Raw genomic sequence first — 27,482 nt, forward strand, 5'->3', positions numbered from 1 at the left:
AAGGGACAGAACAATGTCGGTTCAAGATGTTCTTTATTGAAGAAATGAGCGTCATAAACACTAAGCATGAATGCAAGTGGAAGACAAAAAAGCTCAGTTTCCTGTTCGGCGTAACTCATGTGTCCGTGTGATCCGACCCGTTCTTTGCCGTCCTGCTAGTAAGACTTCCCCGGTGGACTCAGCTACACGGACTGTCAATAAAATAGTTTTGCTAGAAGTAACAGACACGAGAGACAGAATGTACACATGGGGGCGGGGGGGGTGTAGTGTGAATGTGTGCTACTGCCAGCTGCTTCCATCTTCTCTCAGGAGCAACACCAGCAAAAAAATAAAAGACAGGAACGCTTACTCGGTTCTTAAGCTCTTTTGCGTGTCGTTTTCATCCCGCAATTCTTTCTGCGTACTTTCTCGGACAAGTGAAACGCTGACATGAATAAATGACTGGGGTGAACGTCGTTCCCTTTTTGCCAGCGACACGCTTCAAACTCTCCTTTTGACTTTTGTTCTCAGCTGGGTTCTTGTTTTCAAAATATAACGTTCCCTTAAACGTGGTCCTTTAAATGTGGGAGGTGGTCCCGACTCAGGCGCCCGTTTGTCTTCCAGCTGTGGCACATCTAAGGGTGGGGGGGGCGGGGGCTACAGGAGGAACGTGAGGGCTAAATAATTTTTCCCGTTATAATTCAATTGAAGTGTGGGGGGGAGCGTCGGGAGGGCTGGAGGGGGCGTCAGCGGCGAGAGCCTCTACGCCTGGAACTCCAGACCGAGACCCAGCTTGTGGCCGCCGGCGTTGATGTTCTTGCCGTCAAGGAGAGCGGAGAGCGTCAGCTTGATGCCTGCGAGAAACAAGACGTGCAAATAAGTCGGCTTTCATCCAAAAACACAATGTCTAAATTAGAGATCAACGGATATTCGGCATTTGGATGTGTATATATTGTACATCAGCATGTACAATATACTGTATACACATTAGGGTTGTACGGTATACCGGTACTCGTATAAACCACGATACTAATGAATGATATTCGGTACTATACCGCCTCTAAAAAGACGAGCATGTTTGGCAACGCATAATCACAAAGTACTTACAAGCAGACACAGTGTGTAGACAGAAAAGGGAGAACGGACGCATTTTGGCTTAAAAACTAACGATAAAGGTGAAGTTATAACACTGAAACGCCCTCAGGAAGAGGTGCTTTAAGACATGGCTAGCCAACTAGCGGCTAAAGTCCAGCCGCAGTCTGCAGTGTTTTAGCTACTTCTAAATCACTAATCCTTGTCTCCATGGCGACGAATAAAGTACGTTTCTTACAAGTATCATCCTTGCAGGACGAGGAATATCTAAACATGCTTCACTACACACCATAGCTCACCCTGAATGTAAACAAACGGCATTGGTGGATCTACACCTGACATCCACTGTAATGATACCAAGTACAGGAGCGTATCTAGTCTATACTACTATGATTACATCAATATTTTTAGCATCACAAAATCTTTTTTCATTTTTTCTTCATTTATATTATATTTATAAACTCTGGAAATATGTCCCTGGACACATGAGGACTTTGACCAATGTATGATCCTGTAACTACTTGGTATCGGATTAATACCCAAATGTGTGGTGTCATCCAAAACTGATGTAAAGTATCCAAACAACAGAATTATAAGTGATTATTACATTTTAACAGAAGTGTAAATAGAACATGTTAAAAAAGAAAGTAAGCAGATATTAACAGTAAATGAACAAGTAGATTAATAATTCATTTTCTACCACTTGTCCTTAATAATGTTGACAAAATAACAGAATGATAAATGACACAATATGTTACTGCATACGTCAGCAGCTAAATCAGGAGCCTTTGTTTGCTTACTTACTAATAAAAGACAAGTTGTCTGGTATGTTCACTAATTTATTTAGAACAAAATTGCAATAAGAAACATATGTTTAATATACCGTAAGATTTAAAAAAATTTAAAAAAAGCCAATAATGCCATTTTTTGCGGTCCCCTTTATTTAGAAAAGTATGTAAGTATGGAAAAACATTTTGGTACCGGTACCAAAATATTGGTATCGAGACAACCCTAAATCACATACACCAGTATTCAGTGTTTAAAAAAAGAATTAGTGAAGTAGATAAATAAACACTGTTCAAGTACCAGCCCTTTTGCCTCGCATGAAAAAAGCTACCTTTTTTTGCACTACAGCGATTGGTTTCTGCTGCTAAATTAACCACAACATTAGCGCCGGATAAAACATGTCGGTATTGCTCCCACGGTTCCTAATAAATAATGTTAGAAAAACAACTTAAAGCCTTGTCTACCGTTTACTGATGTATAATATTCATGTTTAAAAAACTTCTACTGCAAATGAATATTGGCTCCAAATATTCGTTGTTGGCCTTCTTGACTACTACTAATCGATATCCGCATCGGCCCTGAAAAAAACATATCAGTGGATCTCCAGTCTAAATATCGCCACCAAACAACACATTTTATATAAGAGCTACATGATGAAAACAAAGTGTGGCGGTACTGCTGTGTACTGAGTAAATGAAGTAGATGACCACTCACCTGGCTTAAGAGTCTGAGTGTATCCCAGACCTATAAGGCTGGAGTTGTTCACCTTGGCCTGTGAAAGACAACATTTTCCTTAATAAAATGATCATCACACCGAGTACACACAAACAACAAAAAAGAATATGTCTTACAAGATGAGCACATTTTTATTGACCCTCAGCATGTTGTAAAAAATAAGCTTTATTATTATTATTTGAGATTTAATACTAATTTGCGTCGTCAGCTAGGGGTGTCAAAAAAAAAAAATCGATTATCAAATGAATCGGGGGTTATTATTTGTAATGATTCTTAATCGATTAAAAAAAAAAAAAAGATTGAAAAATATATATAGATACATATATGCGTTAGGTCAGGAAAAAACACAAGAGGCTATATCATCCCTACAAGCCTGTTTCGCAGGTTTCCCTGCTCGTATATTCAGCTCCGAGGCCTGTTAAGCTTTTCAATCTGGCCTGCCGGACATTCCCAAATATTTTTTTTAGATCTTTAAGATGGAAACTGTAGCTGCCATTATGATGTGCAGTGATGTTTTCAAATGACCTGAAGTCTTGAACTATACAAAGTGTTTAAATGGTTGGAATCCGCGATTTTACAACAACGTTCTGCAAGAAAAGTGATATTATATCAGATTCGCATTCATATTTCACGTCTTTGTTGCATTTTTGTTGTGTTTCGCTTTATTGTAAATAATGTCGATCAAGAAGGGGTGTGAGAAGTAAAAGAGTAGCGACGTTCATATGCTGTCAATATTCCGTGTTTTATCGTTCATGGTTAATATTGTAAATCCCACATTATTTTCATGTACGTTCTGGGTGTCTCATTCAGCAGAAAATTTAAAATTCCATTCCGTTTTTTAAGGCGGTCAGTCATAACGTTTTTAGCATTCAATCAGACATTATTGTGAGTTTTTGTATGACTGTTCCTAAATATAGGTCGCACCGGCCGAAAATGCATAATAAAGAAGTAAAAAAACATATATAAGTCGCACTGGAGTATAAGTCGCATTTTTTGGGGAAATTTATTTGATAAAAGCCAACACCAAGAATAGACATTTGAAAGGCAATTTAAAATAAATAAAGAATAGTGAACAACAGGCTGAATAAGTGTACGTTATATGAGGCATAAATAACCAACTGACAACGTGCCTGGTATGTTAACGTAACATATTATGGTAAGAGTCATTCAAATAACTATAACTTATAGAACATGCTATACGTTTACCAAACAATCTGTCACTCCTAATCGCTAAATCCCATGAAATCTTATACGTCTAGTCTCTTACGTGAATGAGCTAAATAATATTGTTTGATATTTTACGGTAATGTGTTAATAATTTCACACATAAATCGCTCCTGACTATAAGTCGCACCCCCAGCCAAACTATGAAAAAAACTGCGACTTATAGTCCGAAAAATACGGTATATATATACATACATACACACAGGGGATTTCCCCTGACGAACAGGGAAACCTGCGAAACAGGCTTGTACAGATGATATAGCCTCTGTGTTTTTTCCTGACCTAACGTATATCCCGCTCTAATATACTACCGTTCAAAAGTTTGGGGTCACCCAAACAATTTTGTGGAATAGCCTTCATTTCTAAGAACAAGAATAGACTGTCGAGTTTCAGATGAAAGTTCTCTTTTTCTGGCTATTTTGAGTGTTTAATTGACCCCACAAATGTGATGCTCCAGAAACTCAATCTGCTCAAAGGAAGGTCAGTTTTGTAGCTTCTGTAACGAGCTAAACTGTTTTCAGATGTGTGAACATGATTGCACAAGGGTTTTCTAATCATCAATTAGCCTTCTGAGCCAATGAGCAAACACATTGTACCATTAGAACACTGGAGTGATAGTTGCTGGAAATGGGCCTCTATACACCTATGTAGATATTGCACCAAAAACCAGACATTTGCAGCTAGAATAGTCATTTACCACATTAGCAATGTATAGAGTGTATTTCTTTAAAGTTAAGACTAGTTTAAAGTTATCTTCATTGAAAAGTACAGTGCTTTTCCTTCAAAAATAAGGACATTTCAATGTGACCCCAAACTTTTGAACGGTAGTGTATATAAGGGCTGCAACTAACAATTAATTTGATAATCGATTAATCTGTCGATTATTACTTCGATTAATCGATTAATAATCGGATAAAAGAGACAAACTACATTTCTATCCTTTCCAGTATTTTATTGAAAAAAACCAGCATACTGGCACCATACTTGTTTTGATTATTGTTTCTCAGCTGTTTGTAAATGTTGCAGTTTATAAATAAAGGTTTATTAAAAAAAATAAAAATAAAAAGTAGCCTCTGCGCATGCGCATAGCATAGATCCAACGAATCGATGACTAAATTAATCGCCAACTATTTTTATAATCGATTTTAATCGATTTCATCGATTAGTTGTTGCAGCCCTAATATATATATATATATATATATATATATATATATATATATATATATATATATATATATATATATATATATATATATATATATATATATATATATATATATATATATATATATATATATATATATATATATATATATATATATATATATATATATATATACATACATACATGGATAGATAGGCCTCCAGACACCTTTTTTTCTGTAAATGTGGCCCCCCAATGTCATAATAATTGCCCAGGCCTGCCCTAACCCACCTACAGTACAGTACAGCTCATCTTGTCTCAATAGAGCATTTTTTTTATTGATTATCCTTCCTCTGTAGAACAAACGTGGCAAAATGCTGAGACCGATGAAGAATTAACTCTTTTACACCTTGTTTGAACGCAAAGAGAAAGAAAACAAACATGCACAAGAAACTTAAGTTCATTTTCATTTATCGTTGGATTTAATATCTAAGAATTCAGACTAAGCATACACACCGAGAAAGAGGCGTCGGGGTCAATCTGGTACTTGGCGGCGATGCCAAAGCGGGTGTTGCTGTTGCCGGCGGTCCACGCCAAGTTGACGGCCGTCTCCAGCTGCTCGTTCACCTTTTGGTAGATGGAGCCGCCAAACTCGGTGCCATCATTTCTGCAAGGGCAGGGAACGAAGCAGAACGTGATGTTGGCCACAAGACACAGACGGGCTTAGCTAAGAGCACAGCGGGTGGGGCGTGGCGGGGGGTTACATGCCCTGCCGTTGCCCCCTTCACGCAGCGTGTGTGGCATTACGTGGCTCCATCCTTTTCACTTCTTAAGTCTCAACTACAATGTGGCAAATCCCATCAGGTGGGTGTAAAAATAACTGACGCACCAGGACGCCAGACAGAGCAGACTTAAGAGCGTCTAGCGCTGCGTTTTGGCTTTGCCAGTGGTTTCACCAAGTACCACTTCAGAAAATACAATAGCGTAGTAAGCCTAAGGATTTATTAGGGGTGTCCGATAATATCGGGCTGCCGATATTATCGGCCGATAAACGCTTTAAAATGTAATATCAGAAATTATCGGTATCGGTTTCATAATTATCAGTATCGGTTTCAGGAAGTAAAATGTATGACTTTTTAAAACGCCGCTGTGTACACGGACGTAGGGAGAGGTACAGAGCGCCAATAAACCTTAAACGCACTTCCTTTGCGTGCCGGCCCAGTCACATAATATCTACGGCTTTTCACATTCACAAGTTAATGCAAGGCATACTTGTTCAACAGCCATACAGGTCACACTGAGGGTGGCCGTATAAACAACTTTAACACTGTTACAAATACGCGCCACACTGTGAACCCACACCAAACAAGAATGACAAACACATTTCGGGAGAACATCCGCACCGTAACACAACATAAACACAACAGAACAAATACCCAGAACCCCTTGCAGCACTAACCACCCCCCCACCTCAACCCCGCCCCCCCAACCCCGCTATGGAGAGCATGTCTCAAATTCCAAGCTGCTGTTTTGAAGCATGTTAAAAAAACTAATGCACTTTGTGTCTTCAATAATAAATATGGCAGTGCCATGTTGGCATTTTTTTTCCATAACTTGAGTTGATTTATTTTGGAAAACCTTGTTACATTGTTTAATGCATCCAGCGGGGCATCACAACAAAATTACGCATAATAATGTGTTAATTCCACGACTGTATCGGTATCGGTTGATATCGGTATCGGTAATTGAGAGTTGGACAATATCGGAATATCGGTAAAAAAGCCATCATCGGACATCTCTAGTATTTATTAAAACAAAGCAGAAGTTTTAATAAATATATTTAATATTTTGGCCACTGTAACATTACACACAGTTTGAATATTTAAGTGATTCTTTCACGTACCACTAGATGGAGCCACTGTTTGAGAATAGCTGGGCTATGCTGTCACTGCAAGAAGCTATTAAACTTACACGTTTGTATGCAGCTGGAACTCGTCCGTCTTGTACCCGACTGCAAAGTTGCTCTGCGTGATCCTGTTCCTGCCGGCCTCAAAGGTCATCTGGTAGCCGGCGAGCCAGCCCTCGTAGCCCACCACGCCGGCGCCGTGCACGGCCGTGCCGTTTATGTCGTAGTTGACGTCGCAGCCCAGGTTGATGTGGTCGCACTTGTAGCCCGTCTTCAGCTTGCCGCCCTTTTTGCTGCGGGGAGCGGGTTTCAGAACTCCGAGGTTGCTCCGAGTGGGCGGTGCCTTACTTACCCGGTGTTTGGCGAGAAGGACGAGTCAAAGGTCAGCTTCAGACCCTTCGCCAGCTGCGGAGGAGGTTTAGAAAGCGGTATAAGTTGACGTGGAATGAAGGGGAAAATGTCCGCTCGCGATCACCAACCTGGTCTTCGATGGTGATCTCGGTGCCAAGGGTGTTGTCAGTATTCCACTTCTCCGTGAACGTCAGCCCATGCTCCGCCCACTTGTACTTGGTCTCCAAGGACCCGGCCACCTTGCTGGTCTCCGTGTTGGCGGAGCCTGTGCTGGTGAACTCCTAACAGAAATAGTACATGTTTAGCTGCCTTTGCACCAAGCAATATTCAGCATGTGGTCTAAAGATGTCAAGTACAGAAATACTTTTTTTTCCTGGTCAGTGAAACTTCAATGTTCAAACCCTTCGTCGTACAAACTTTTGTATTCAACACCCATAGGTAGAATAAAAATATATTTTGTTGTACGAACCTTGTCTCATTGTATTAACTATAGATGTCTGATAATATCGGGCTGCCGATATTATCGGCCGATAAATGCTTTAAAATGTAATATCGGAAATTATCGGTATCGGTTTCAAAAAGTAAAATGTATGACTTTTTAAAACGCCGCTGTGTACACAGACGTAGGGAGAAGTACAGAGCGCCAATAAACCTTAGAGGCACTGCCTATGCGTGCCGGCCCAATCACATAATACCTACGGCTTTTCACACACAAAAGTGAATGCAAGGCATACTTGGTCAACAGCCATACAGGTCACACTGAGGGTGGCTGTATAAACAACTTTAACACTGTTACAAATATGCGCCACACTGTGAACCCACACCAAACAAGAATGACAAAACCCATTTCGGGAGAACATCCGCACCGTAACACAACATAAACATAACAGAACAAATACCCAGAACCCCTTGCAGCACTAACTCTATTGCAGCTACAATATACACCCCCCGCTAGCCCCTAGCACCCCACACCTCAACCCCGCCCCCCCAACCCCGCCCACCTCAACCTCCTCATGCTCTCTCAGGGAGAGCATGTCCCAAATTCCAAGCTGCTGTTTTGAGGCATGTTAAAAAAAATTATGCACTTTGTGACTTCAATAATAAATATGGCAGTGCCATGTTAGCATTTTTTTCCATAACTTGAGTTTATTTATTTTGGAAAACCTTGTTACATTGTTTAATGCATCCAGCGGGGAATCACAACAAAATTAGGCATAATAATGTGTTAATTCCACGACTGTATATATCGGAATCGGTAATTAAGAGTTGGACAGTATCGGAATATCGGATATCGGCAAAAAAGCCATTATCGGACATCTCTAGTATTAACCTAACAATTGCTACTTGGTGTGCTTTTTAACTCTTTTTAGCCAGCATTTTTCTAGTTTTGCTAGTTCAAAATGAGTGCAAAGAAAGCAATGGACAAGCGATGTGTGTTTTGAAGCATTCAAGGAAGTATCCACAGCGTTGTTGACACTGCCACCCCCTCCTACTTTTTTGGCTGAACACCAAGAAGATTAACCAACAAGGTGGATTTTATTTTACATTCTTAATCATGGTAGTGACCTGGAAATCACAAAAGGAGTTTTGTGATTTCAAAGTGTGAGTACACCTACAGGAGCATAGTGTGCGATCGGCTTTTTTTCTAAATCTTGCCTCCTCTTGTTTTACTTTTTCCTTTTCCTATTGTTTATGGGGCGCTTTCCTGTCCAGTCAACTCTTGTCATTATAAATGTCCGATAATGGCTTTTTTGCCGATATTCCGATATTGTCCAACTCTTAATTACCGATTCCGATATCAACCGATACCGATATATACAGTCGTGGAATTAACACATTATTATGCCTAATTTTGTTGTGATGCCCCGCTGGATGCATTAAACAATGTAGCAAGGTTTTCCAAAATAAATCAACTCAAGTTATGGAAAAATATGCCAACATGGCACTGCCATATTTATTATTGAAGTCACAAAGTGCATTATTTTTTCTAACATGCCTCAAAACACAGCTTAGAATTTGGGACATTGAGGAGGTTGAGGTGGGCGGGGTTGGGGGGTAGGGGGGGGTGTATATTGTAGCGTCCCGGAAGAGTTAGTGCTGCAAGGGGTTCTGGGTATTTGTTCTGTTGTGTTTATGTTGTGTGTTTGTCATTCTTGTTTGGTGTGGGTTCACAGTGTGGCGCATATTTGTAACAGTGTTAAAAGTTGTTTATACGGCAACCCTCAGTGTGACCTGTATGGCTGTTGACCAAGTATGCCTTGCATTCACTTGTGCGTGTGAAAAGCCGTAGATATTATGTGACTGGGCCGGCACGCAAAGGCAGTGCCTTTAAGGTTTATTGGCGCTCTGTACTTCTCACTACGTCCGTGTACCACTCTGTACAGCGGCGTTTTAAAAAGTCATACATTTTACTTTTTGAAACCGATACTGATCATTTTCGATATTACATTTTAAAGCATTTATCGTCCGATATCGGCACTCCGATATTATCGGACATCTCTACTTGTCATATTTGTGTTTCTTGGATGGGTCAACTGCAAGTTTTGTTGTACTTTTTGGGTGCAATGACAAATAAATCGTGTAATCTTGTAGAACGTTGAGCCATCACTTCCTTGTTGCGTTTGTTTGATACAGTGTAAAATAGGGACTTTTGTCAAGGTTGAGACCAATTATTCATGTTTACATTGTTTCTTGTGGAGAAATTTGCTATTTATGAACCCTGTTCAAGAACCAATGAAAGTCATGAATGGAGGTACTACTGTATTGCACATTTTGCCAGCCTGCTGTTGGCATATTGAACAGTGGTAGGGTGCCTAAAGGGGGTGGAGCTATAAACGGTTTAGTGTGTTGATTGGTGGACAGAGAACGGTCAGATGCAGAATGTAAAGAATGTGTCATCAATTGTTGATGTCCTCGTCGTCTTTGTGGAATTCACTGTTGCTATGCTGGCATGTCGCGCTACGTACTTACACCATAATAGAAAACTCGGAAGAAATAATCCTTGGTTTTCTCCTTGACTGTCCAGTCTACTGAAAAAAAAAGGGATGCTGCCTGGGCCAAGGCTAGAAATACCAAATCCCAGACTGACTGGACGGTTTTTAGGCAGCTCATAAATCTTGTCCAGTAATGAGATTCCTAACATGTGTAAATCTACCTTTGTTTTACCTTTGTTGGAAGGAGGAGATCCCACAGCTGTTAATAACTATAGACCCCTCTCCAAGTTACACGTTCTAGCCAAAGTTCTTGAAAAGTTTGTTAGGGAACAACTAAGAGAATTGTTACACTTAGTCTTCTTTCCCAACATTCATCAGGTTTCAGAAAGAGACATACAGTAGCACGATAATCACTGCTATCAAAGTTATGAATGACATTATTGAGGCATTGGATTGCAAGAAATATTGTTAAGCTCTATTTATCGACCTGTCAAAAGCATTTGATACGGTCGAACATATCATTTTGGCAGACAGACTGCACAGGATTGCAGTATCTCAGCATGCTGTAAAGTGGTTTTCCAATTACCCGTTTCCTCTTCGTCTTTCCTCCCTATATGAAAGGGTGTACTTCAGGGTTCCATGTTTGGCCCGTTGTTGTTTTCCATCAATGTAAATAATCTTGGCGATAACGTGTCGGATGCTGCGTTTAATTGTAATCATATATTGAAATATCATATAATGTTCATCCCTCACTGTAGCGCAGCAGTCTGCTTTTGATGTTGTTCAGTCCCATCTGACTCAGCTTAGACTAGTGCTAAATACAGAGAAATCTAAGGTGATGTTATTCTCAAATGGCAAACAACTTCCACGGAACGTTCCAAAAATATCAACTGCTTCTCGGGTTAAACTTGAAATGGTAACGACATATAAGTACTTGGTAGGGGTGTAACGGTACGTGTATTTGTATTGAACCGTTTTGGTACGGGGGTTCCGGTTTAGTTCGGAGGTGTACCGAACGAGTTTCCACATGGACATATTAAGTAGCGTAACGCACGTTGTGTAAACAATGCACACCGAGGCACAACACACGGCATGCTAGCAGCTAACGGGCTACGATAGACTGACCATACGTCCTCTTTTCACCGGACATGTCCTCTTTTGCGGAGTTGTCAGGGCGGAGTTTCTTAAATGCCTCAAATGTCCGGCATTTTGAGTTAGGGTTGCATGTATTTTCAATGTACGTTCAGGGCTAAGAAGGGGTTAAAAACAAAACAAATTGTGCACGCAGCAGCATTGGTGAGGGAGGGGCAGAGACAGAGAGAGCGAGAGAGTTATGATAAACGCGCATGCGTCGCCAGGCTCTGCTTTTTATCGATAGATTTACCAGATTTAATTTTTTATTATCTATAGCAGGGGTGTCAAAAGTGTGGCCCGGAGGCCATTTGCGGCCCACAGCTAATGTTTTAAAAGGCCCACGGCACATTCTAAAAATACTATTAAAATAAACAAAAACATAACAAAAGCCAAATAAAAAAGCTTAAAGGTGAAATGTAATTTAGAAAAGTTGCAATGTTGACTAATAAAACAAAGCTGTTTTTTTTCTTTCAAACTGTCATTGCTCAAAACATAATATTGAATCAAAATCAATGTTATTATGAATTATTGACCTATCCAAGGTTCCGATTACTTCACATCAAATATTCCACTAAGAAAAATATTTTTGGTGGAAGATTTTGCAAATTTGGTAAATAAATAACCCAAAAATGTATATTTTGTTGTTTTCTTACTGTACCGAAAATGAACCGAACCGTGACCTCTAAACCGAGGTACGTACCGAACCGAAATTTTTGTGTACCGTTACACCCCTAGTACTTGGGGATTGTATTTGATGAGAGTTTGTCTTTTAAATCTGAAGTTGAAAAACTTGTCAAAACCTAAAATTTAATCGTTTTTTCCCCCGTGAGAAACAAGTCCTGCTTTTCCCGACAAGTTAGGAAACGCTGGATCCTGACCACTTTCATGCCTCTGCTGGATTATGGAAACTTGCTCTTTATGAATGCACCCGCCACTTATTTGAAAAAAATGCTACCCCGAGAGGGAAAGCGGTAGAAAATGGATGGATACAGTATATCACTCACTATGTTTCCATGCACTAAATTAGTCAGATTTTTATAAATATTTAGTTTTTTTATATTTTCACACCTCCGTGTGAAGTCCAAGTGTTCATGCACACTGTCTAATGCAGTGGTTCTTAAACTTGTTGGAGGTACCGAACCCCACCAGTTTCAGATGCGCATTCACCGAACCCGAACCGTAATCATAAAATGATGTTGTTATATTAAAGAAATACTAATAAAGATATATTTTACAAACGGAAAGTTACAGGAATGTACACATAATCCCATGTTTACATCTCATTGTGCAACATGTGAATGTTTTAGTGGGAACTAAATGCGATATCTGAAAAGGGTACACGTTATTTCCAAAGTAGGACTCCCACCCAGACATAGAATACTAGTACACAGCTCATGAAAAACAATATGTTATAGTCATTGTAAATGGGCCAAAACACTTATATTACAAAATAATCTCATGGAAATGACTGCTGTCATTTGATTATAATAATAAAACATTGAACTTGTTATTTAGTCAGGTTTGGGACAGGTGTGCTGCAGGTGTGACCACAGTGTATGTGCACGTCTGACGTCGCTCACATGCGCTCCACCGAATGCTCGAGGAGTTTTTGCGTTTGCTCAGACATATGGAAAATTAGAGGGAACATTGTTTGGGGGTATCCATAATACGCCAACAGGGAGAAGTTTTTATTTACACGATGAGTCGGCCGTGTCTTGACCTCCGCGGCAGAGGCTCTGTCGAACCCCTGAGGCCGACTCACTGAACCCCTAGGGTTCGATCGAACCCAGGTTAAGAACCACTGCTCTAATGTGACCATTTGTCATACGCAGTGTGCCTCGCGTACACTGGGGGGCCGTTTATTTCCTTTTAGCGTGTTTCATTTATTTTCGGGTTGACCTGTATGATGTCACTAGGCGTCTGTTGCTTCTAACAAGTTAATAGCCAAGCTATGTTGTGATGCCTGCTGTAATATTGACACAGATTAGAAATACTGCGTCTCTAATGGCTATGCTGATGTTAAATAGCAGACAGCATCAAGAAATGATCTTGGATTGTGCTACGAACATGACGCTACGACCAAGAATGTATCTGAGCAGATGCAGGTCCGAAGTAAAGAAAGACCCACGACAGAGAGAATTTTCGAAGGAATCTCATTCATAAGGTAGCAAAGGCTCTGTGAATTGATGGAAGGATTTTAAAATCTGAAGGAAAAGAGCGTTCATTTTTAAAACTGTTTTTACTCAGACATTTTTTTTTAACCTATAATGTGTTTTTATGTTAATGTGTGTAAGTAATATATTGTTTAATTCTGGTGTATGACTGCTGCTGTTTTTGTTGTTGTTATATATATTTCTGTAACTGTTTTGCTGCCCTCTTAGCGGTTACTCTTGGAAAAGAGATTTTAATCTCAATGAGTTTTTACCTGGTTAAATAAAGGATGTTAATTGATTGACTGGAAGTGTGGTTAATGTCCACACCGATTGTTTAGACCTGGAACACTTCAGGAGGATCATCTACAGTGTTTCCCATAAACTGCCAAGATACCTGTGGCGGTGGGGGCGTTGCTATGGGCGTGGCCACCATGACATCATCGAATAATTTGCATAATTTACTACAATGATATGATTTTCTCTAAAAAGGCTCAAAAAATGTATACTTACTAATTAATAATAACAGTTTTGTTTTAAACGTCCATCCATCCATCCATCCATTTTACAATATAATTACAACACTTTATGTACATATTTATATACAGATTTGAACAATAAGTTATTCACTGAAATATATTTATTAATTGTGGTTCTTACAAAAAATATCTCTTATAAAATATAAAAGCTAAAATGTCTCTTAAAGTTCTGCCCCTTTAGTTAGTGCATACTAAATAATTTAACTTTGGCCTACTACTACAACCATATTATTTACCAGCAACATAAAGTGAAACAGAGGCAGCGGTGTCCTGCCACAGTCAGTAACAAATAAACAGAAAACAGTAGTGGTCAAATACAAATAAGGCAACAAGAGAAATATCCTACACTTCTCTTTTGTAAAGTAAATCTGAACAGCCTATATGGGCATCTACATCAACTATATGATTTGCCTGAGAAGCTGGACAGGACCAAAAAAAAATAAAATAAAATTTATTTGTGGCGGACGTAATTATTTCGTGGCGGGCCGCCACAAATAAATGAATGTGTGGGAAACACTGATCCATTTAAGACTTACCAGTCCATTTTCAGACTTGGTTTTTAGGTCCAGCTTGATGAGCCCGAAGCCTGCAGAGAAACCACAAGCAAGGCTGTGAGTTAGCAAACATATACCGCGTGACGCTCCTGTGGCGTGCGAGGAAGCACGAGTGAAGCATCAGCACATTGTCCACGGTTTCACGGCGCAGCGCTCACCGTATCCCTTGGTGAAAACATCCCTGGCAGACTTTCCCAGGTCGGCATAGGTCGGAGGTACGGCCATTATCTGAAAAGACGGGTATGATGCCGTCAGGAAAGAAGCAGACGTACTGACTGTCAACTATGTGGAATTTCCATCTTTTCCAATAAGGCCGTGATTTGGGACTTCACTACTTGGTAGCAGCAATTCATCAGACCCGACTAGTGGGCACAGCAATACAAAAACACAACTCAGGTTGCAAAGGAGTGGAACATTTGCCAGAAGTTATAAGGCGTACTTAAAATCCTTTAATTTTCTCAAAAATCGACATTGCGCCTTATAAAACGGTGCGCCTAATGTACGGAATAATTCTGGTTGTGCTTACCGACCTTGAAGCAATTTTATTTGGTACATGGTGTAATGATAAGTGTGACCTGTAGATGGTAGTCACACATAAGAGATACGTGTAGACTGCAATATGACGCCAGTAAACACCAAAACTTTAAATATTCCATTGAAAATAAAGAACATTACACACGGCACTCAAAAATCTGACAAAAGGTTTTAGTATGACTTTGAAGCCACACCGCTTGATGGATTGTCGGCCCATTATGGCTACCGTAGTCAGAGATACAAGTATTACTACGGTGTGTGTATAACGACCGCAAAATGGCACTCATTAGGAGACATTATCTGGCGTTTTGTTTTACAATATTATGCAAAACCAACTTTTTTTTACTTCTGGTACCTGCTGATGTGTATTTGAGATCTGCATAAGTCCTGAAAATGTGCGCACGTCCGCCAATTTCGTAGTCGATAAGCTTCTTCTTTTTCACTATCTTCTTGTTATGTGGCATATACCCTCTGCTGTTGCCATTTCTATTATAATGCAGTGTAAAGTTCTATAATGCAGTGTAAAGTTCTAACTTATATCTCGCTACGGAAGCGCTAAAAACTACCGTATTTTTCAGACTATAAGTCGCTCCGGAGTATAAGTCGCACCGGCCGAAAATGCATAATAAAGAAGGAAAAAAACATAAGTCGCACTGGAGTATAAGTCGCATTTTTTGGGGAAATTTATTCGATAAAACCCAACACCAAGAATAGACATTTGAAAGGCAATTTAAAATAAATAAAGAATAGTGAACAACAGGCTGAATAAGTGTACGTTATATGAGGCATAAATAACCAACTGAGAACGTGCCTGGTATGTTAACGTAACATATTATGGTAAGAGTCATTCAAATAACTATAACATATAGAACATGCTATACGTTTACCAAACAATCTGTCACTCCTAATCGCTAAATCCCATGAAATCTTATACGTCTAGTCTCTTACGTGAATGAGCTAAATAATATTATTTGATATTTTACGGTAATGTGTTAATAATTTCACACATAGGTCGCTCCTGAGTATAAGTCGCACCCCCGGCCAAACTATGAAAAAAACTGTGACTTATAGTCCGTAAAATACGGTACAAGTGTAGTGGGTTTACATTATTCACCCACGGAACTTTAGTTATAAGAGAGTTCTGGTCGGACGGTTTTTCATAAGACACATTTCCGGTGTTGTTGCACTCGTGAGCTACGGATGAGGAGATGCTGCTCCGTTATTGATTTAAGAAAAGTCTGAATATCATTAAAAAAACTTAGCTCCATCTTTTGACACTTCTTCCACTCCCGTCCTTGCACGCTACACCGCTACAACAAAGATGACGGGGAGAAGACGCTGTCGAAGGTGAACCACTTAAATAAATAAGACCGCCCACAAAACGGCGCATTTTGAAGCGACTGTCAGAAAGCGACTTGAAGATGATCTGTAAAACATAACCTATGCAACATTTTGACCAAAGAACACACATTACATGTTATGTAGACCACAAGGAAATGTTTTGAATTTAGAAAAAAATCATAATATGACCCCTTTAATGCGCCTTATAATCCGGTGCGCATTTGGTATGAAAAAAGACCTAAATAGACCCGCTCATCGGCAGTGCGCCTTATAATCCGGTGCGCCCTATGGTCCAGAAAATACGGTACTAATCAGGTCTCTGTAGTTTTGATGGGTGGATAAAAATTGTCTTGCACTGTTTGGGCACCACATCTTTGCAAGGCGATCGCTTATTGATAGTTTTTCCCTTTGCTTTTTTTTTTTTTAATCAAACATGGTAACGTGTTGATTACACCACAGTAGGCTGCTTTTTAGCGGGAGTTTGTTTATTGTCATGTTCTTGTTACATTTCTCCCACTCGGCTAGATGTTTCCGTTTCTTTCAAATGATGGAATATGTTTGTTGTGCTGCTGCCTTTTTTAAACAAACTTTGCAGCGTGCAGTCATTTGTTCCACGCCTGTTGCCGCAAAACCTAACCACTGACAGCACTTTTCTTTTCTTTGGAACAAGCGTCTCGCTCTTGTTTGGGTTAGCCATTTTTTCAGAGGCGTGTGACTCTTCGCTAAGGAAATAAGAAGTAAGGCAAAAGCTACAGAAGCCCCTGGGGGCAAATAATATGCCGGAAAAAAAGGAGATTTTTTTAATTTCTTTTTTTTAAAATCGTCTACAACAAAAATCTTAAATTTATCAATAAACAATCAAACACATTTACTGCTCAGGCCTATAGGTGTTATATTTCTTTGATTATAGATCAATCTCTATAGTTGCACAGCTTGTAGGTTCAGTGTACACATTTGAATATCTCAGCTGCTCAAACAGTAAAGTGTTTATATAAGTTTAAATTGGTGCATGTGCTCTCTTAAAGGCCTACTGAAACCCACTACTACCGACCACGCAGTCTGATAGTTTATATATCAATGATGAAATCTTAACATTGCAACACATGCCAATACGGCCGGGTTAACTTATAAAGTGCAATTTTAAATTTCCCGCCACACTTCCGGTTGAAAACGTGTAGATATGATGCCGTATGCGCGTGACGTCAACAATTGATACGGAAGTATTGGTACCCCATTGAATACAATACAAAAAAGCTCTGTTTTCATTTCAAAATTCCACAGTATTCTGGACATCTGTGTTGGTGAATCTTTTGCAATTTGTTTAATGAACAATGAAGACTGCAAAGAAGAAAGTTGTAGGTGGGATCGGTGTATTAGCGGCTGGCTGCAGCAACACAACCAGGAGGACTTTGACTTGGATAGCAGACGCGCTAGCCGACGCTAGCCGCCGACCGCACGGATGATCGGGTGAAGTCCTTCGTCCTTCCGTCGATCGCTGGAACGCAGGTGAGCACGGGTGTTGATGAGCAGATGAGGGCTGGCTGGCGAAGGTGGATAGCTAATGTTTTTAGCATAGCTCTGTGAGGTCCCGTAGCTAAGTTAGCTTCAATGGCGTCGTTAGCAACAGCATTGTTAAGCTTCGCCAGGCTGGAAAGCATTAACCGTGTATTTACAGGTCCATGGTTTATTAGTATTGTTGATTTTCTGTCCATCCTTCCAGTCAGGGGCTTATTTATTTTGTTTCTATCTGCAGTTAAGCCCGATGCTATCACGTTAGCTCCGTAGCTAAAGTGCTTCGCCGATGTATTGTCGTGGAGATAAAAGTCACTGTGAATGTCCATTTCGCGTTCACGACTCTCATTTTCAAGAGAATATAGTATCCGAGGTGGTTTAAAATACAAATCCGTGATCCACAATAGAAAAAAGAGAGAGTGTGGAATCCAATGAGCCCTTGTACCTAAGTTACGGTCAGAGCGAAAAAAGATACGTCCTGCACTGCACTCTAATCCTTCACTCTCACGTACCTCATCCACAAATCTTTCATCCTGGCTCAAATTAATGGGGTAATCGTCGCTTTCTCTGTCCGAATCGCTCTCACTGCTGGTGTAAACAATGGGGAAATGTGAGGAGCCTTTCAACCTGCAATGTCACGCTACTTCCGGGACAGGCAAGGCTTTTTTTATCAACGACCAAAAGTTGCGAACTTTATCGTCCATGTTCTCTACTAAATCCTTTCCGCAAAAATACGGCAATATCGCGAAATGATCAAGTATGACACATAGAATGGATCTGCTATCCCCGTTTAAATAAAAAAAATTCATTTCAGTAGGCCTTTAATATGGAAAGATGTCAATGTCTCTTGTTTTCATGTTAGCATTCAAGCTAGCACCACAGCCATTCCCCCGCTAGCTTGCTTCTTCACTAGATAAGCAGTATCCCTGATCCGTGAGTTTATCAGTAATTTCAATTTAAAACAGTGATACTAACCGTCCAGAGTTTTACTAAGGCTTATTATTACCACTAATCCTTACATTCCTATTAGTTAGTCAGTTAGCAACATACCTTTAAAAGTTATAGGTGTATTTGGATAAAACCTTCACAAAATGTCAGAAATAGGATCAGGAACAAGTAATTGTGGGGGGCATATGGATCATTTCTACTATCTACCTTACGTTGTGTTTGACCACCCACAGACAAAGATAGTAAACGACTGAGAAGAGGGTTCACTCGGTTCATTTCATTCCGCTTTAGAACAAACACGAGCAATACAAAGAGTATGTTTGGAAGCGACAGATGTAGAAAATTGTCATCCCATTCATCCAATTATTACCTGTTTGTCCGTATGTTAGTCAGCAACCGAACTCAAAAAGTTACAAGCAAATTTTGATGAAACTTTCAAGAAATGTCAGAAATGGGGTAAAGGAACAAGTGATACGGATCACCATCGGATTCAGGTTGTTTTTAAAGAACTCTTTCCCATTGAAAAACAGGGCCTAGTGGAGTTTGTTTAAAGTTTTTTTCTAGTTTAATAAGCAACACAGTTGTACCTGTGGGAGAGCCTGCCTTCTTTAGTATTCTCTGCCACATAGAATTGTGGGGAAATAAGGCATAGTTATTTTTGCTGCAGACACGTTACAAGAGCACAGCATGGCGCTGGAAGAGTCACGCAGGCCTCATGATAACATTGTGCCGCATTTCGATAGCAGCTACGCCGAGTATGTTGAAAGTGTGACAGACGTGCAGAAGAAAAAAAAAGTTTCTTCATGATGAAACGAGGTCCATCGGCACAGTGGCGCGTCTTGGTATACTGCAAAGTTCAAAGCTGGCCTCCTGCGCCACAAAATAGGAAACGTGTATAAAAGTCTCTTTTAAGCAACAACTGCACCATTTTTTCTTCCTCAAGAAGTGACTTAAAGAGCCTAAATCCACCTTGTGGTTGTTTCAAGCAGTTGGCTTCAACATTTGTGGCGTACTCATTGCCCCTTCACCATGTCTCATGGAAAATGGTCTCCATTAGCAGTGTTTCCCCCAGAAAATGTGTTAGTTAAGGTGGTGTCTCTCCGGCAGGGGTGGGTGGGTGTAAGGACCGGTGTAACTCGGCCTATCGCCATCACGTCTCCACCTCGTTGCTGCCACCACAGCCTGGGGGGGGCAATAGACTACAGACTGCGGTGAAGTAGGCCGGCTTCGTCGCGTGAAGAAGCCTACAATTTTTGGTTGTGTTTTCCGCTCCATTTGCTGAATGGCGATATACGATATACATCTCGATATGTTTTCCGTAAAGTAAAAACAAAACAGTCCTAGTTACCTGAGATACTAAGTATGTCATTATTATGCCACATGCTGACATATGTTCAACTCATCATGCTTAATTTATTACAGCATTTGGGAAGCCTGTAGTTGATTTTTATTATATAAATGTTATATTTTCCCACATGTGATAGCAAGGACCCTGCCATTCGAAACTAGGCTGCTACATTACTAATCATTAAAGGCCTACTGAAATGAAATGTTTTTGTTCAAACGGGGATAGCAGATCCATTCTATGTGTCATACTTGATAATTTCGCGATATTGCCATATTTTTGCTGAAAGGATTTAGTAGAGAACATTGACGATAAAGTTGCAACTTTTGGTCGCTGATAAAAAAAGCCTTGCCTGTACCGGAAGTAGCGTGACGTCAACAGTTGAAAGGCTCCTCACATTTCCCCATTGTTTTCAATGCAGCTAGAGCAATTCGGACTGAGAAAGTGACGATTACCCCATTAATTTGAGCGAGGATGAAAGATTTGTGGATGAGGAACGTTAGAGTGAAGGACTAAATGCAGTGCAAGACATATCTTTTTTTGCTCTGACCGTAACTTAGGTACAGCTCGCTCATTGGATTCCACACTCTCTCCTTTTTCTATTGTGGATCACGGATTTGTATTTCAAACCACCTCGGATACTATATCCTCTTGAAAATGAGAGTCGGGAACGCGAAATGGACATTCACAGTGACTTTTATCTCCACGACAATACATCGGCGAAACACTTTAGCTACGGAGCTAACGTAATAGCATCGTGCTTAACTGCATATAGAAACAAAAGAAATAAACCCCTGACTGGAAGGATAGATAGAAAATCAACAATACTATTAAACCATGGACCTGTAACTACACGGTTAATGCTTTCCAGCCTGGCGAAGCTTAACAATGCTGTTGCTAACGACGCCATTGAAGCTAACTTAGCAACCGGACCTCACTGAGCTATGCTAAAAACATTAGCTATCCACCTACGCCAGCCAGCCCTCGTCTGCTCATCAACACCCGTGCTCACCTGCGTTCCAGCGATCGACGGTGCGACGAAGGACTTCACCCGACGGCCCGGAGACGGAGGAAGTTAAGGTGAGTTCGGCGGCCAGCGCGTCTGCTATCCATCTCTCAGTCCTCCTGGTTGTGTTGCTGTAGTCCGCCGCTAATACACTGATCCCACCTACAACTTTCTTCTTTGCAGTCTTCATTGTTCATTAAACAAATTGCAAAAGATTCACCAACACAGATGTCCAGAATACTGTGGAATTTTGAGAGGCAAACAGAGTGTTTTGTATAGGATTCAATGTGTCCGCATACTTCCCGTTTCAACGATTGACGTCACGTGCATACGTCATCATACACAGACATTTTCAACCGGAAGTTTAGCGGGAACTTTAAAATTGCACTTTATAAGTTAACCCGGCCGTATTGGCATGTGTTGCAATGTTAAGATTTCATTATTGATATATAAACTATCAGACTGCGTGGTCGGTAGTAGTGGGTTTCAGTAGGCCTTTAATGTAACTATAGCTGAAAAAAATAGTACAATAGCAATAGGAGAGACTATTCATCCCTGAACACCATGGAGTTCATGCAGGCTTTATGATGCAGTTACATTATTATATCAACCATCAGAGACAGGTTTAGGAAACTCTTCATTTAACATAGTGTTGTTTTTTGCTGTTTCAACATAGCTCAATCAACACAGAAAAAGGTAAAGTGAAATAACTTAGTTGTTAACTGTAGGTCAGTATTGATCTTCTTTCTCTCAGACAGACAGGGCTTTGCTGTCCGTAACGAGAAGAGACGTACTGACAGAGGCAGAACTAAGTGGAGCAGCTTGAAGACTTTAGTTTAGGTGGTGGCTCTTTGTTGTTTAGGCGGCCGCCTTAACAACAAAGCGCGGCGGTAAACCCTGCCATTAGGGAGATTTGGGTTGGAATGTGCTTTGGAACACCTTTGCTTACATCTCATAGGAATGGTAACAATATGGCCGACGATAGAGCTTTTAATACTATCGTGATAATGCATGTTGATGACATATTCTAGCTGTGTCCTGCAAATTTGACAGTAAAAAGCAAACAAAGGCGTCCTTAACGCAATGTAGCGTCCTTGATAGTGGCTAATGTCCCTCCCCAGAGCAACCTTTCACTGTAGGGAACTACCATAAATTCCAAACTATAAGTAAGTAAGTAAGTAAGTAAATTTTATTTATAAAGTGCCTTTCACAGATAAAATCACAAAGCGCTGTACAAAACATAGGTAAAGTAAAACAACAATTAAATTAAAAAAAAAACAGGGGCAACATCATAAATAGGATACAAAGTGGATTAGAAATTGTAGTTAAAAGGTGCATTAACTAAAAAGAGAAGTTTTCAAATGTTTCTTAAAAGTTTCAACACAGTCAAGATGACGAAGGGACTGGTGCAAATTGTTCCAGAGTCTGGGTGTATGGAAGTAGAATTGTCTCACATCAACTTATATATATCAATATGATATTAATACATATGCATATTTTAATAAATATACAAATACAAATGTAATATATACAAATAAATAAATAATTTGTATAAATAAACGCGTATTTGTAAATATATTTTTGAGATTAGAAAATGTATACAAATAAAATGTATAAATATAAAAATGCGACATACAAATAAATCAAGAATTTGTATAAATAAGCGTGTATTTGCAAATATATTTTTGAGACTTGAATATAAATATGCTTGATTTTGTATTTGCATATGTGGATCGCTTTTTTGCTTTTGTGCCGATGAGACATTCCTCCCACAAACCAGCTGCACAAATAAATGTGACCTACACACTCCCCTGAACCACCAGCAGAGGGCACAAAAGAATTAAACATGTGAATAGCAAAGCATTTGTAATTTCAACAATTTTCTGGGAGAAGTGGTGCATTATCTGACAGAAATGCAGGGGTGCCAATATTTTTGGCCATGACTGCAAATATTACATGTTATTATGAATGTTACATGACATATATACTTATAGCATGTATATAAAACCTTGGAGGTTTTTAGATGTTTTTAGGGCGCTTTATAGGCAGAACAGAGCGACTCTCATTGCCGCTATTGTTAGCTGACTTTTGCTAGTGTTTATTTACGATTTAGAATGCATAAAAAACAGAAAAACATTTATATTCTTGTCTTACATTAAGGATTGTGAATGATGGACAAAGTTCCAAAAAAAAAGTTCAGTTACTCTTTAAATACACTTTAGTATTTCTCCAATAACTTGGAATGTGTACTTCATCTATTTCTAACTTTGCCAACTGACAAACTTTACCTGGCAAACTTTGGCTAAAATGACGGTTAAAGTTATTTTTCACAAAACTTTGTCTCGCTGTTGGTAGCTAGCTACTAACAAGCTAACTATTTTACCGAGGAGACAGCATCCTCCAGATATCCAATATGTCTGAGCTTTACGTTTCCGCATCAAAGACGTACTGCCATGAAAAAAAAGCAAGGTCCCTTTGAACTGTTTTATTTTTTACTCGCGCCTTTCTTTCTCTTCCCGTTGCTCGGCAGTCATTGGTCGCAGACACGTGCAGGTTCATTTATGTCCGGGAAAACGTTGACAAATAATTGTATCTCTACTAGTCATTGGGTTTTAAAAACAATGTATCGTTTTTTGGGAGGAAAAATGAGGCGCCTGGGACGCAAGGATAGGGAGTTCATTTTATATTAATCCTCAGGGACGGAGGACATCACTGGGAAAAATTTTTTTTTAAATATTTAATTAATATCGTTACTTCCCCATCCTGTGCTTTTGTCAGAGCTCAGTTGCATTGAATTTAATAATCCAGAAATGTATAAATGTGGATATACCCAAATTTGTAGTATCGCCCAAAACTTAAGTAAAGCATCAAACAACAGAAGTATAGCTTATTATTACATGTGGATAGAACATATTAAAACAGAAAGTTATCCGATATTAACAGTAAATTAATAATAGTCTTGATATAATATTTAGGAGCCTTTGCAACCGGTTTTGAAATAGTTCTATCATGTATTATCCAAATAATATATGGTAATTAATATATCGTTATCACAAGAGGTAGCAATATATATTGTGATATAGATTTTATTGATGTTCTTATTGCCCATCCCTACTTTACATTGTATGGTGTGGGTAACTAATCCAGGGTACACTTCAATTATCACCCAAAGTCAGCTGGCATGTAATCCAGCTAGCAGTGACCCTAGTAAAGAAGAGTGGAATGGATGGACAGATAGATGGATGATACATGGATGGACAGATAGAAAGGGATGATAAATGGATGGACAGGATGATGAATGGAGAGAATAGATGGACGGACAGATAGATGGATGATAAACAATGTAGACAGAGAGATAGAATAGATGGATGGACAGATATATGTATACACAGATACAGTATAATAGATGGATGGACAGACAGATGGATAATAAATGGACGAACTGAGAATAGACGGATGGACGGATAGAATAGATGGATGGAAGGATATAGGGATGATAATTAATTTACAGATAGAATATATGAATGGACAGATAGATTGATGATGAATGAATGGACAGATAGATGGATGTTGAATGAATGGACAGATGGATGGATGATGAATGAATGGACAGATAGAAGGATGATAAATGAATGGACAGATACATAGATGATAAATAGATGGACAGAGAAATGAATGGACAGATAGATGGATGATAAATGGATGGACAAGATAGAATAGATGAATGGACAGATAGAATAAACGGATAGACTGATAGATGGATGATGAATTGATGGACCGATAGATGGATGATAAACTGATGGACAGATAGATGGATGATAAATAAATGGACGATCAATGGATGACAGAATGATGGATGACAGAATGATGGATGATAAATAGATGGACAGATAGATGGATGATAAATAAATGGACAGATAGATGGATGGATGATCAATGGATGGACAGATAGATGATGGACAGATAGATCGATGATAAATAGATGGACAAATAAATGGATGGACAGACTGATGATGGACAGACAGATGGATGGTTTGACAGATAGATGGATGGATGGACAGATAGATGGATGACAGAATGATGGATGATAAATAGATGGACAGAGATGGATGATCAATGGATGGACAGATAGATGATGGACGATCAATGGATGGACAGATAGATGATGGACAGATAGATCGATGATAAATAGATGGACAAATAAATGGATGGACAGACAGATGGATGGTTGGACAGATAGATGATGGATGGTCAGATAGATGGATGGACAGATAGATGGATGACAGATAGATGGACACAAAGATCGATAGATGGATGGACAGATAGATGGACAAAAAGATCGATGATAAATAGATGGACAGATAAATGGGTGGACAGATAAATGGGTGGACAGATAGATGGATGATCGATGGATGGACAGAAAGATTTATGATAAATAGATGGACAGATAAATGGATCGACAGATAATTGGATGAACAGATGGATGGGTGATCAACGGGTGGCCAGATAGATGGATGATACATATATGGATGATAAATAGATGGACAGATAGATGATGATCAATGGATGGACAGATAGCTGGATGATCAATGGATGGACAGATAAATGGAGGGGAAGCTAGATGGATGGACAGCTAGATTAATGATAAATGGATGGACAGATAGATGGATGGACAGATGGATGGATGATAAATAGATGGGCAAATAGATAGATGATCAATGGACAGACAGATGGATGAGCAATGGATGGACAGCTAGATGGATGAACAGCTAGATTAATGATAGATGGATGGACAGATAGATGGATGATCAATGGATGGACAGCTGATAAATAGATGAACCAATAGAGGGATGATAAATAGATGGATGGTCAATGGACAGACAGTTAGATGGATGAGCAATGGATGGATAGATGGATGGACAGATAAATGGATGGACAGATAAATGGACGGACAGATAAATGGACGGACAGTTAGATGGATGATGGATGGATGGACAGACAGATGGATGATAAATAGATGGACAGATAGATGGATGACAGATACAGTAGATGGATGGATAACACATAGATGGACGACAAATAGATGGATGACAGATACAGTAGATGGATGGATAACACATAGATGGACGACAGATAGATGGATGACAGTTAGATGGAAGATCTATATTCTCCTTCAATGGAGGATTTTCACTGCAGTAAAGTAAAAGAACATAATGTTGTATATTTTATAAATGATGTAAGGATGATGATTAAACCAGTGTTGCATGTTAAATACATGTGTGTGTGTTTGATAGTAAACTACATTTAGTGTCATGTTAGTTTAGATGATGACATTCTGACGGATTAGCATTAGCTTGTGTCCAAGGTGGCCAGCGGACAAACACGCCCTTTTTCTGCCTTGTAGTCTATATGAGTTGTACACAACACACCGTGCTGGGTTAAAAATATTATATATTTTTGGATAATTATGCCTAACATGGAACATTAGTCCTGCAACTTTGTTGTTATGACAAAGTCATTAGCCGCCGAGCTAGCAGAGGGCCTCCCCTCTACTATGCTGTTAGTTATATTCAGTAGCTCTACGTGCTAACATGGAGGACACACCCGAGCACACAAAGCTCACATTGGAGACATGAAACCTTCTTACCTCGCTGGGTGTGTGCTCTCCTTGTCCGGGCCGCGCTGGAGGAGTGTGGACTGCACCAAAGAGGGATGCCGAAAGAAGGAGGAGGAAGGTCGGCGTCGGCACGTTAGCAGTCACGCAACAAGCTAGCAAGCCATCAAAGATACAACAGGAAGGCGAAAGGGGCAAGATGACTCCCCGTGTTAGCTAGAAGTCATCAAAGCCACAACAGGAGGCAATGGCGTCAAAAATGACCCCGCCTCTGTTAGCCAGCAGCTGTCAAAGATACAACAGGTGGCAAGATGACTCCCCCTCTGTTCACTAGCAGCTGTCAAAGATACAACAGAGGCAATGGGGGTACGATGACTCCCCCCTCCCCCGTTCTAGCTCGCAACCGTCAAAGATACAACATGAGGCAATGGCGGCAAGATGACTCCCCCCTCTGTTAGCGAGCAGCCGTCATAGATACAGCAGGAAACAATAGCGGCAAGACGACTCCCACTTTGTTACTGGGGTTTGGTCTGAGCTTAGCAAGACGAGCACTACTGATATGAAGTGGAATTAAGTTTCTAGGTCACGTGACCTGGAGAATATAGAAGACTTCTTTTTTTTTTTTTAATATTAAAAATGTATATAAAATCCTATT

At 39.8% G+C, this 27,482-nt stretch overlaps 1 protein-coding gene across 1 annotated transcript; it reads right to left on the minus strand.

Annotated features, from left to right (window-relative positions):
- On the minus strand, window positions 1-27,130 carry vdac1 (voltage-dependent anion channel 1). The gene is made up of 9 exons (XM_062070163.1): window positions 26,861-27,130; window positions 14,686-14,755; window positions 14,510-14,559; window positions 7,346-7,498; window positions 7,219-7,271; window positions 6,932-7,159; window positions 5,477-5,627; window positions 2,572-2,629; window positions 1-833 (listed from the first exon to the last, which is right to left on the minus strand). The coding sequence occupies exons 2-9, from the start codon at window positions 14,750-14,752 to the stop codon at window positions 742-744; spliced, it is 852 nt and encodes a 283-aa protein (XP_061926147.1). The 5' UTR covers window positions 14,753-14,755; window positions 26,861-27,130; the 3' UTR covers window positions 1-741.
- Window positions 27,131-27,482: the final 352 nt, after the last annotated feature.

Source organism: Entelurus aequoreus, linkage group LG14 (assembly GCF_033978785.1).
Source record: "Entelurus aequoreus isolate RoL-2023_Sb linkage group LG14, RoL_Eaeq_v1.1, whole genome shotgun sequence".
In the NCBI taxonomy this organism is placed as follows: Eukaryota; Metazoa; Chordata; class Actinopteri; order Syngnathiformes; family Syngnathidae; genus Entelurus; species Entelurus aequoreus.

Excerpts from the sequence above, each read along its gene's own strand:
- vdac1 (XM_062070163.1), bottom strand. The coding sequence starts at position 14,752 with ATGGCCGTACCTCCGACCTATGCCGACCTGGGAAAGTCTGCCAGGGAT. Across the intron at positions 7,160-7,218 it reads TCCTTCTCGCCAAACACCGG|CAAAAAGGGCGGCAAGCTGA; the intron begins GTAAGTAAGGCA and ends CGCTCCCCGCAG. Across the intron at positions 2,630-5,476 it reads ACCCCGACGCCTCTTTCTCG|GCCAAGGTGAACAACTCCAG; the intron begins GTGTGTATGCTT and ends TGTCTTTCACAG.